The sequence below is a fragment of the Neoarius graeffei genome, chromosome 21, assembly GCF_027579695.1.
Source record: "Neoarius graeffei isolate fNeoGra1 chromosome 21, fNeoGra1.pri, whole genome shotgun sequence".
Taxonomy (NCBI): Eukaryota; Metazoa; Chordata; class Actinopteri; order Siluriformes; family Ariidae; genus Neoarius; species Neoarius graeffei.
In genome coordinates, this window is record NC_083589.1 from 63897184 (window position 1) to 63911009 (window position 13826).

Consider the following 13826-nt stretch of genomic DNA (forward strand, 5'->3'; position numbering starts at 1 on the left):
GCACTCCCCCCCCCACACACACTGCACTCCCACACACACACACTGCACTCCCACACACACACACTGCACTCCCACACACACACACTGCACTCCCCCCCACACACACACTGCACTCCCCCCCCACACACACACTGCACTCCCCCCCCACACACACACTGCACTCCCCCCCCACACACACTGCACTCCCCCCCCACACACACTGCACTCCCACACACACACACACACACTGCACTCCCCCCCACACACACACACACTGCACTCCCCCCCCACACACACTGCACTCCCCCCCCACACACACTGCACTCCCACACACACACACACACTGCACTCCCACACACACACACACACTGCACTCCCCCCCCACACACACACTGCACTCCCCCCCCACACACACTGCACTCCCCCCCCACACACACACTGCACTCCCCCCACACACACTGCACTCCCCCCCCACACACACACTGCACTCCCCCCCCACACACACACTGCACTCCCCCCCACACACACTGCACTCCCACACACACACACACACTGCACTCCCCCCCCACACACACACACTGCACTCCCCCCCCACACACACTGCACTCCCCCCCCCACACACACTGCACTCCCCCCCCACACACACTGCACTCCCCCCCACACACACACACTGCACTCCCCCCCCCCACACACACTGCACTCCCCCCCCCACACACACTGCACTCCCCCCCCACACACACACTGCACTCCCCCCCCACACACACTGCACTCCCCCTCCCACACACACTGCACTTCCCCCCACACACACAGTGCACTGCACTCCCCCCACACACACACTGCACTCCCCCCCACACACACACTGCACTCCCCCCCACACACACACTGCCCTCCCCCCCACACACACACTGCACTCCCCCCCCCACACACACTGCACTCCCCCCACACACACACACTGCACTCCCCCCCCACACACACACTGCACTCCCCCCCCCCACACACACTGCACTCCCACACACACACACTGCACTCCCACACACACACACTGCACTCCCACACACACACACTGCACTCCCCCCCACACACACACTGCACTCCCCCCCCACACACACACTGCACTCCCCCCCCACACACACACTGCACTCCCCCCCCACACACACTGCACTCCCCCCCCCACACACACTGCACTCCCACACACACACACACACACTGCACTCCCCCCACACACACACACACTGCACTCCCCCCCCACACACACTGCACTCCCCCCCCCACACACACTGCACTCCCCCCCCACACACACTGCACTCCCACACACACACACACACTGCACTCCCACACACACACACACACTGCACTCCCCCCCCACACACACACTGCACTCCCCCCCCACACACTGCACTCCCCCCCCCACACACACACTGCACTTCCCCCCACACACACAGTGCACTGCACTCCCCCCCCACACACACTGCACTCCCCCCACACACACACTGCCCTCCCCCCCCACACACACACTGCCCTCCCCCCCACACACACACTGCACTCCCCCCCCCCACACACACTGCACTCCCCCCCCACACACACTGCACTCCCCCCCCACACACACACTGCACTCCCCCCCCACACACACACTGCACTCCCCCCCCACACACACACTGCACTCCCACACACACACACACTGCACTCCCACACACACACACTGCACTCCCCCCACACACACACTGCACTCCCCCCACACACACACTGCACTCCCCCCCCCACACACTGCACTCCCCCCCCCCACACACTGCACTCCCCCCCCCACACACTGCACTCCCCCCCCCCACACACTGCACTCCCCCCCCACACACACTGCACTCCCCCCCCACACACACTGCACTCCCCCCCCCACACACACTGCACTCCCCCCCCACACACACTGCACTTCCCCCCCACACACACTGCACTCCCCCCCCACACACACTGCACTCCCCCCCACACACACTGCACTCCCCCCCCACACACACTGCACTCCCCCCCCCACACACACTGCACTCCCCCCCCACACACACTGCACTCCCCCCCACACACACTGCACTCCCACCCACACACACTGCACTCCCACCCACACACACTGCACTCCCACCCACACACACTGCACTCCCACACACACACACTGCACTCCCACACACACACACTGCACTCCCACACACACACACTGCACTCCCACACACACTGCACTCCCACACACACACTGCACTCCCACACACACACACTGCACTCCCCCCCACCCACTGCACTCCCCCCCACCCACTGCACTCCCCCCCCCACACACACACACTGCACTCCCCCCCACACACACACTGCACTCCCCCCCCCACACACACACTGCACTCCCCCCCCCACACACACACTGCACTCCCCCCCCCACACACACACTGCACTCCCCCCCCCACACACACACTGCACTCCCCCCCCACACACACTGCACTCCCCCCCCACACACACTGCACTTCCCCCCCCACACACACTGCACTCCCCCCCCCCACACACACTGAACTCCCCCCCCACACACACACTGCACCCCCCCCCCCACACACTGCACTCCCCCCCCCACACACACACTGCACTCCCCCCCCACACACACACTGCACTCCCCCCCCCACACACACACTGCACTCCCCCCCCCACACACACTGCACTCCCCCCCCCACACACACTGCACTCCCCCCCCACACACACACTGCACTCCCCCCCCACACACACACTGCACTCCCCCCCCACACACACTGCACTCCCCCCCCCACACACACTGCATTCCCCCCCACAGACACTGCACTCCCCCCCCACACACACTGCACTCCCCCCCCACACACACTGCACTCCCCCCCCCACACACACTGCACTCCCCCCCCCACACACACTGCACTCCCACACACACACTGCACTCCCACACACACACACTGCACTCCCCCCCCACACACACTGCACTCCCCCCCCCACACACACTGCACTCCCCCCCCCACACACACTGCACTCCCCCCCCCACACACTGCACTCCCCCCCCCCACACACACTGCACTCCCCCCCCCACACACACTGCACTCCCCCCCCCACACACACTGCACTCCCCCCCCACACACACACACTGCACTCCCCCCACACACACACACTGCACTCCCCCCCCCCCACACACTGCACTCCCCCCCCCACACACTGCACTCCCACACACACTGCACTCCCACACACACTGCACTCCCACACACACACACTGCACTCCCACACACACACTGCACTCCCCCCCCACACACACTGCACTCCCCCCCCCCACACACACTGCACTCCCCCCCCCCACACACACTGCACTCCCCCCCCCCCACACACACTGCACTCCCCCCCCCCCACACACACACTGCACTCCCCCCCCCACACACACTGCACTCCCCCCCCCCCACACACTGCACTCCCCCCCCCACACACACTGCACTCCCCCCCACACACACACTGCACTCCCCCCCACACACACACTGCACTCCCCCCCCACACACACACTGCACTCCCCCCCACACACACACTGCACTCCCCCCCACACACACACACTGCACTCCCCCCCCCCACACACACTGCACTCCCCCCCCCCACACACACTGCACTCCCCCCCCCCACACACACTGCACTCCCCCCCCACACACACTGCACTCCCCCCCACACACACACTGCACTCCCCCCCCCCACACACACACTGCACTCCCCCCCACACACACACTGCACTCCCCCCCACACACACACTGCACTCCCCCCCACACACACACTGCACTCCCCCCACACACACACTGCACTCCCCCCACACACACACTGCACTCCCCCCCCACACACACACTGCACTCCCCCCCCACACACACACTGCACTCCCCCCCCCCCCACACACACTGCACTTCCCCCCCCACACACTGCACTTCCCCCCCCACACACACTGCACTTCCCCCCCACCACACACTGCACTCCCCCCCCCACCACACACGAGACACTGCACCACACACACACACTGCACTCCCCCCCACCACCACACACACGAGACACCGCACCCCACACTGCACTCCCCCCCACACACACGAGACACCGCAGCACTGGGACTCACCCTTTCGGGATTTCTCCCACAACGTCCACCTGGTACTTCTCACATAGAGCCATGCCATAGGAGATTCCTGTCGAGACCATCACCTGCAAATTCACGGCAGTGTGAACCTACACACGCACGCGCAGACATGAAGTTGTCCACAATGAGGTGAGTTTTAAAAGGACAATGTTACCACGATGATCTCTCCAGGAATGGGGATGGGCAGCTTGTTTTTGAAACGCTCGTTAATGTCCTTCACGCCATAGAGGAAGACGATACACACCAATCCCACGGTGAGCGTGCTGACGTTAGTGCTGCCGATGTGTTGAAACACACCGATGAGACTCTGCACAGAGAACATCATGAGCACAGAACCATCAGTTGGGAAATTCTGCTTCTGATAAAAGACACACATGCACAGCTCCACACCACCCTCTTACCAAATAAACAAAATGTCTATTTTTGTTAAAATATTTATTTGCTCATTTAAAATAATTTAATTTTTACTTAATCTATTATTTTTATTCTGCTCATTTATTTTTGCTTTTTAACATAAATATCATGCATCTCCAATATAATTTATTTACAATAAAATAAATATATTTATTATACATGTGTATGTACAACATTTTATCCATTTATTCATAATTATAGTTGTTCAATATTTAACTTATGCAGTTAATTATTAAAAATATTAAAAAAAAATCAAGCAATACATTTTCTAATTCATTTTAGTATATTCACTGATTAATTGTTCAATAAATAAATAGCCAAGTTATTATTAATTTCTTTTTTTGCTAAAATATTTGTCAAATATTCATTTTACTTATCAATTTATTTTGCGATTATAATTTTTTTTTTTTACAATGTCGTGTGTGTGTGTGTGTGTGTGTGTGTGTGTGTGTCATTATATAGTTTTTATATCTACCCATTTATTTAGCAAAAGTTTACTGTTTATAGTTAATTGTTAAAACTGAGCCAAATCAAGCATTACACATTTTCTAATAATTGATTTTATTTATTTACTTACTGGCGGACTGTAAGACGTATAGTGATGTGCCAAACTGAAAATTGATGGCTGAAACCAAAATTAACAAAAAACACTGAAGTGTGAAAAGGGAATAGATAAAAAACCCTTGAGTTCTCCCTGAAGTTGATCATTTTCCTAAAACAGCACACCATGAAGTGTTTATTCCTCCATCACAATTATTTATTCACGGTTTTATTTATAAAATGAACGATGTTGATACTTTTTATTCATGATGATGCCCTTTATTGTCACTAGTCACAAGTACCAGCGAAATTAGCCGTCAACCTGTCCGTACATATACAACATACAATTGACATAGGGTAGACAGGACAGGAAGACAGGGATAAAAGATAAAAAGGAAACAACATGAGGAGAGATAAGGAAAAAAGAACCCCCCCCACACTATGCTCCTGTCAGGAGTACAGTGTGGGAACATTTAAAAAAAAAGCCTTTGCATAAGCACAACTACAACACAGGTACACTTTAAACACGGGACTTTGGGGGGGGGGGGGGGGGGGGGGAGGTAATCCAGCGCAAGCAAGCAGCCGTCCGCTCCTGCAGCCATGAAGGCGCTGGTCACGCACCCGCTCGTCACACTGGGGGTAAAAATGGCGACCGCGGAGAGTTCAGTTACATAGGTGTAGAAAATAAAAAAATCTGAAACGCTCTAAAAGCATGAGACGTGTTTATTTACTGACGTGTTTATTTACTAGAAAACAAATCTGGGCTGGAAAAGGGCTGAAAATGCTGAGCGATTAAAATTATCTTAAATGTGGTTTACATGACCGTGCACAGATTTAACCTTGACCTTGTGCTCATGTGCAAAGAAAAAAATGCAACCTGAGCCAAAATCAACAGAGAAAGTGATCAAACCCAGCACCGGGACGTGTTCCAGCAGTCATGCATCAGACCACAGGAACAGATCATGTGTGTTTTGAGAAGTTCACTCACGTAGACAACAGATAACGGCCCGCCGTAGCGCTGGGTTTTAACCCCCAAAAAGTATTTCAGCTGAGAGACCAAGACGTGCAACGCAGCAGCGGTGGTGAAGCCTCGCACCAACGGCTCGGTCAGATAAATCGCCACGAAACCGAACCTCAGCACACCGAGCAGCAGCTGCACACAGAGAGAGAGAGAGAGAGAGAGAGAGAGAGAGAGAGAGAGAGAGAGAGAAAATGAGGCAAAATGTTTGTTTCCCCTCATTTTGTTTAAAGGGTATATAAACTTGAGCACTAGACTGCAGACATGTGGACTCGAGTCATGTGACTTGGACTCGAGTCACCATTTTGATGACTTGAGACTTGAAATCCCTAGATGAGGAATGACTTGCAACTCGACTCGGACTTGCATGCTGTTGACTCGAGACTTGACTTGGACTTGACAGTTTTAGCTTGCAATGACTTGGCGTATCAGGTATAAATATTCTTTTTTTTTCCCCCTCGATTTTGAATCCAAGTACACTCGTTATTTGAATGCGGTGTAGCTCCTTGTCCTAGGCTACGGCAGCTCAATCCACTAGCACTAGGTGTCACTCAAGCACTTCAACTGGTTCAAATGAAAAACCAAACGGTGATGGGCAACGAGGACGCTGAACATTGATGACGCTGAATGATGAACGGACGGATAAAAACATGATTCCCCGCGTAATTTCCTTTGGATTTAAAGAATACTCCAATACAGATGGCAAACGCATTGCTACGTGCAGAACATGTGGAGCCACAATTTCGGACAGCCAGTCAACCACATCAAACTTCGCTCGTCACCTGAGGCTGCATAAGGAAAAGTAAGTAACAAAGCTAGGCTACAGCTAGCAAGAATCTGTACAGGCTAGTTGGTGGCTAGAAGTGGAATGTGTTAATGTATTAACGCTGTCAAGGATTTGTTTTGCTTTGCTGAATATAAAATAGTGAAGTAGATTTTTTATTGGATTGCTTTTGTGTTCAGTCTAGTGTTAGATTATGTGGACTAGGCTACCAGTTAACACGCATTGGGAAGGCATAGCCAGAAGGTGGTGATTTGGTCAGAGCAGAGAACGTTTACAAGATTGTTATAAAGGCTCTGGTCAGAACAACACAGACTTATGATAAGAACCGGACAGCAAAGGATAAAACGTGAATCAAATAAACAAACAGTTACCCAGGCTGCAAACTAAGTATGTAAAACAGAAGTTCGCTCTTTGCAATGGGAAAGTCAGTGCTTGTCATGAAAGGCATTTAAACCACTGAGACGAGATGACTAGCAATGCAAGTTAAACCAGGCGTTTAACTGTTTGCTACGTACTGCACCAAGTCGTGGACGCTGTGCGATGTGTGTTATTAGTGCTGGGATTACGCGTCATCAGAGACATTCAATTCTATTCTCTTCCTCTCTCTGGTGTCATGTAGGCAATGTGAATAATGGGCCATTTGGGCTATGTAAAATGTAAGCTCAGCTGACGTTTTATAGCGCAGTACATCCCGACAGATTGGAGTGTAGCCTACTCCGACGCGAAGCATTATCCCACAGTCTTACCCAAGCGACAGGGCACACAATGCCTCTACATAGCGTGGCTTTACCAGTGCATTTATTAGTCTCTGGCGAGAAAACAAATTCGCCAAAAGCACGCAACTTGGATCTGGAGGATTCCGCTGAACATTCTGAAATTTACAACAACTGTTTATTCTACTTTATTATACGGCTCTCTAGAATGTTGCCAGGGCTTCATTCTCACATTCTGGCCAGAGCCCTAGAGGACTCCGATTCTGGCTACATCGTCACAACGTTCTGTGTTTACTGAGGCTACCAGTATTTTAGCGAGTGTTTAGTGAATGCATTGTGGTCTAGCTAAACTGCTTAAAGGTCCCATGGCATGAAATTTTCACTTTGAGGTTTTTTTAACATTAAAATAAGTTCTTCTGACCTTAAGTCACCCCAGTGGCTAGAAATTTCATAATGTGTAAACCAAACTATGCCCAACATTTGAGAATGGCGCGTCAAAACGGCGCGTTGATAAGCTCTTCCCTTGCCTACGTCAGCAAGGGAGATGATCCCCACGCCCCCCCTCTGGATTCCCACCCACTGTATGGATTGCCCGCCCAGCTCAAAAGTTGCCACCAAACATGGAAAATGCACTGTACATGGATGTGACAACACAGAAAGGAGTCTGTTTTTACTGCCGACGGGAGAGCCCCTGAAGACGCAGTGGCTTAATTTTATTTACTCCAATAATACACCGTCGAGTCTACCTAAGACGGTGTATGTTTGTCGGAAGCATTTTCCTGAGGAATGTTTCCACAACTTGGGACAGTACAGGGCAGGTTTTGCACATCAACTGTCACTGAAGCCTGGGTCCGTACCAAGCATCCCTGCCGCATCAGCCACAAACACCGAACAAGTAAGTGTAGAACTGTTAAGTCTTTTTGCCGTGTTTTAAAATCGGTGCCACGTTAGCCTTGCAATGGCTACATTAGCTGTGCAGCTAACCGCTTCCTGCAGTTAGCCAGGTACTCTGCGCTACAAAACCAAAAAGCATGCAGCATGCTCTGTTATAATAGCCAATCAAAACAGTTTTTACAAAGACACCCACATTCTTTTTTTTAAGTCACTCGTTCATTTTACTTGTTTGTTTGTTCAGTAAAAACCCAAACATTTGTTGAATTTATTTCCTCGCGTCGCACCTTAATGACGTCAGCGCGCGGTATTTTTCCCTTCGCGGTTTGTTCCTTCTCTCTCGCCATAGCAAGACACCCACATCCGCTTGTTCTGACCCACTGGAGGTAGCGTCACAGTGCTGTTAGCCAATCAGAGGTAACACGTTTACATGTCATGAATATTAATGATAAGACCCGCCCCCACCCTCTACCCTTCCCCGCCTCCTGCTTCTCATTAGCAAAACGACGCACTGGGAAAAGCGCTGAAATGGGGCTTTCTCCCAGGAGGCTATATCTACGTGCCGAGGGTTCATTTCGAGAAAGGCTGCGGATATAACATCCGGAAACCTCCACGAGCCCGTTTAAAGCATCAACAAACCACCATGCCATGGGACCTTTAAGGGAACATCCTGGCTGGCTTGTATTAAACATTATACTGTGTATAAACAAATATGTTCAGATTAAATGAACTCAGACTTTGGTATTGAAAATGATAAAAACATGTTAATGTCTACATGATTAAAAACAGAAAACAAGTAGGCCTACTAATTTACATTTTTTTTCTTGTTTAGATTTGCAGAATATCTGAAGAACAAGATCATCCCAAGTGAGACAGAGCAGCCGTCCATTTCTGGATTCCTTACTGCAAAAGATACACAGTCCACTGCTACCCACCCACAACAAAAAGCCATCACAAATTCAATACTAACAGATTTGGTCATTGGATGCAACATCCCTCTCTCAGTAGTGGAGAACAGATATTTCCGGAGTTTGTCAGTGGCTCTCTCTCTCCCTCTCTCTCTCTCTCACGCACACAGACACCTTGTTACAAAGATATTTGCCACTGTGGTGACCTGGTACACACACACACACACACACACACACACACACACACACACACAGTCAGCTCACAGTGATATGATGTTCAAAGAAAGGCTTAATTAGCTAAATTCATTTGGATAGGAAATGGGCATTCTTTGCCACAGGAGAGCCTGTTCGTATGTTCTCTGTCAGTGGGAATTAAGTGTGAATGCACAATGGTTTCTGTAGAATAGTTGGTCTCTCTCACACACACAAACGTACTCAAGTCACGTTGTATTGTGTTGAAGGCGTGTCATGTTGTATGTTGGGACAGTGCCTAACTTCAGAAGGAAAACCATTCTTTGATTCTAAAAGTACACAGATCATCTGTTAGCTTGGACTTTGAGTTTCATGTCTTAAAATGCACATGAAAAGCATTTTTATGTGAAAAATGACATGAATGAAATGAAAAGAAAATGATTTTTGTTACACAGTACCAGTACTAGTTTTGTTTAGAATTTTGTTTGAATTTCTCACTAATTTTCCAATAAAAAATTTCAGGAAATGGTCATACTTTCACTCATTCTCACACCCTTAGCCTCAGATGTACACTGACTCACTCAAACTAAACTCACTGAAAATTTAGGATGCTTTACTAACGTTAACTAACTAATCATTGTCTCCTCTGAGATTCTTTGATTGTCTTGGGGCACAAGCTCTAAAACATTTTAAAATGGAAAAGAATGAGTGTACTGTAGTTACTTGTGCTGACTCTATGAATCACTGACATTACATTTAGCAGACATTTTTATCCAAGGTGACTGGAAAAGGAGGACATACACTGCAGTGTGGAGAGGTAATACATTTGTGATCAAAAATGTGTTGATTGCCTGTAGAATAAATGGTGACTTGTTAGGGACTTAGAAAAAAATGAGACTTGGACTCGATTTGGCTTGGGTAGGACTTGGACTTGACTTGGTCAAAAGTGCCTTGACTTGTGACTTGCACATTAGTGACTTTGTCCCACCTCTGCTAGACTGTGTACAACCCCTTTGGACACTAGGAAAAAATAAAAAAATAAAAAAATACTATGGAACTTCATGTGTACGACTGTACACATGATGTCCGAAGGGGTTAAAAACAGTCCATGCTGTCGTGTCGAGTGCTGAGACAGTTCCTCAGACGAGGTTTACACCAATCCCACTGTTCCGATCTTTAACTGATCGGACTCTCGGAGCCGTTCCGGTGCGGCCGTGTACCTGAATCATTCCCATGAGTGCGGTGAGCGCCACGGCCACCTGCACCCTCCTGGCGTCTCGAGTTGCCACGTCGATCAGCTCCGTCCCATTTGTCCCGTTCAGGGGAAACATGGAGTCTGGAGCCTCTCTCACCACCACGCTTCCAACCATCAGACTGATCACCGCAAACGTGCCTGCAGGACAGACAGACGACAACAACAGCAACAATGAGCAAAGCAAGTTAGAAAGAATTAACACACCGGGGGGCGTAATGTTACAGGACACTAATCAATAATATGAGGCAGAGTTACTGTTCATAACCTGCAGTGGTTTATTCCTCGGACACCACAGACATTTACAACGTTGATCATTTTATTTATTCGAGAATGACACTTTGTACTTTTTATCCATTTAGAGTTACATGTATTTTTGTGGAAATGTCTGTTCAGCTCCTCCAGCTGTGAGGAGAAAACACACACACACACACACACACACACACACACACACACACACACACACACACCACAATTCAACAGAAAAAAATAAAACAAGATTTTTACGTTTTTTTGGGGTGGGTGGGTTAAACTGAAATTTGTTGGAAGCTTCACAAAACAAAAAATTCACCAGGGACGGCATCACTTGTTTTCCATCAATATTTACACAGGAAACGTTCCTCGTATTCGGAGTCAGCTGACGCACGCACTTCATTCCAGTTTCTCGGCGAGTCTGTACCGTGATTCCAGTCACCTGCTTAATGCACAATTTGACAAGGGGAGGAAGAGGAATGGAAACTTTCGAATTTTGAAAATAACTCTTAAGTATTGCAAAACACTTTACACTAGCATGAGGTGGCTTTTCAGATGATTCAACGAAGCAATAGTTTTCACATTTCGTGTTTTCCATCACTGTGTTTAACTGGAACGACGATCGCGTTAAACTGTATAACGTCACTCAACAGAAACACGAACAGGTCGTAATTATGTTCTGTCAACTTTTTTTTTTTTCTTAAAGAAAATTTCTATTTTGTGCAACACTGCAACTGAAACCCAGTTAGTGAGATTAATGAACTCACCTGCCTGTAGTGCACAACTCCTTGGTTACCAGATCTTTGAAAAATCACATAAATCAATAGTTCGCTCAAGGGCATCACACAAAAACAAACAGAACAACCCACAGCTTTTGAGTTCAAAGTTTTAGATTTGGAAAAACATCAAATTCCAACTTCACCTCTGACTGTTACAAGGCTGGAGACTCATTCCAATAACATGAAATAAACTAACAAACCCTTTTTTAATCGAGATAAGTGAAGGGTCCCCTGTGCAAGTCCCTGTGAATGAGCTGTTACTATAGAAACGACAACTTACTTGAACTAACGCGTTAATAAAAACATTTTAATACACGGTGTTCCTGTAATAGCAGGAGAGACGTCCATATTCTCTGCATACAGTAAAATAGGGGGAGCCATGGCCTAATGGTTGGAGAAACAGCTTTGGAACCAAAAGGTTGCTGGTTCGATTCCCTAGACCAGCAGGACTGGCTCAAGTGCCCTCCTGGCCCCAAACCGCTCTGGCAAGAGTGGCGGCGAACATTGTGTCTGATTAGCCAAAGAAAAACCGATGATGCGATTATCAGTTCGGGCAGTGAACCCGACCAACTGAACTGAACTGAATTGAACTGACTGAACAGTAAAATAAACACAAACTCAGGGTCATAAAGCTGCAGGTTTGACATTTTATCCAAAACACTAATTTTTCTCTTTGCTTTGGATCGCTGTGGTTTATAAACCACAGCACTGTGAGATTATCAGCATCGTAATCACAGGATCTCGTGCAACACGTTACAGGAGTGTATAACAGGAAATGCCGAGTCATCATGACACACGGTTATAGGGATAAGATCTTTGTGAATTCAGGACAAACAGCACTGGAGGGCGGAGTCTGGTGATAGAGTTTCCTGAAGTATTTAATCCTCTTGCACCACTACAACTTGTGACCATTAAAGAACGGCATCACACTCCATATAGATTTAGGTCACAAAAACATACACGGCTTTAACTCGGACTGTTACAAAACACTGACACTGGAGACTCCTTCCACAAACGTGTCCAGTGTCAGCTGAATGAAACATCTTACTTAAAAAAAAAAAAAAAAAGACATTTCCAGCATGTCGAGCATCTGCTGTACACGCTCCTGTGAACGAGCTGTTGCTATAGCAACGATAACGTGTTAGAACAAGCGCAGTAGTAGAACACTGTGATTCAGAGCTGCACTACTGTCAGAGCTGCAGCTAAAGATAATTAATCAACACCTTCTTCCGAGATATATCTGAAACCTTGAAAGATCTTCCATTCTATTCTTCAGCAGTGCCTCAGGCATTCACTGGCTTTTACAGAAAGTCTGGAGGATAAAATGCCCATTCTTTTCTTCTTTTTCCCCAAAACCAGATCTCAAAAAGGGACATAAAAGCTCACTTTTCAACAGGAACTGTGCTGATCACGAGACACATGAGATCTCAGCTCGAGTCCACAGGAGTCCTGCACAGGGAAGGATGTGTTTATCTTCCTGTCGATTCAGTTTTGTGTCTCACAGAGTGTTTTAGCCCTTTAGCTTCTGCTCCATGGTTACACTCCGCAAAATAAACTTCAGCACACATGTGGACTGAAGGTCTGCACACTTTGGATAATCCAGCTGAGTGTAAAACCACAAATATACTCGTCTCCAGATGTTTAATACAGCTACAGCACAACGTCATGTGTTTTTAAATAGTGCATTATACAGTATGGAAGATTGTGTATTAGGGTTATTACAGGTAACAAACAAACAAACAAACAAACAAAGCTATAGGAGGTGAGTAATATTCTGGTGAAAAAAAAAGTCAATTTCTGAGATTGAAGTCGAATATTTATGAGAAAAAAAAAAAACGGAGATTCGCGGAAATTTTAAAATCATAAATTTGTGAGGAAACAAAAAACCTGCAGAAATTCTCCAAGATTAAAGAAATAAATGAATGAGAAATACACAGAAAAATTATGTTTAAAAATGACAGAGCTGGGA

The 13826-nt window shown here is 48.6% G+C and overlaps 1 protein-coding gene across 1 annotated transcript in view; it reads right to left on the reverse strand.

Annotated features, from left to right (window-relative positions):
- The window catches only part of slc26a5 (solute carrier family 26 member 5), an 86744-nt gene that overhangs the window by 24587 nt on the left and 48331 nt on the right, over positions 1 to 13826 (reverse strand). The window contains exons 5-8 of the mRNA XM_060903500.1: positions 10795 to 10967; positions 6057 to 6221; positions 4269 to 4421; positions 4097 to 4179 (exon numbers count right to left, since the gene is read on the reverse strand). Of these exons, the coding sequence (XP_060759483.1) occupies positions 4097 to 4179; positions 4269 to 4421; positions 6057 to 6221; positions 10795 to 10967 (574 nt within the window). The remainder of the gene's footprint in view (positions 1 to 4096; positions 4180 to 4268; positions 4422 to 6056; positions 6222 to 10794; positions 10968 to 13826) is intronic.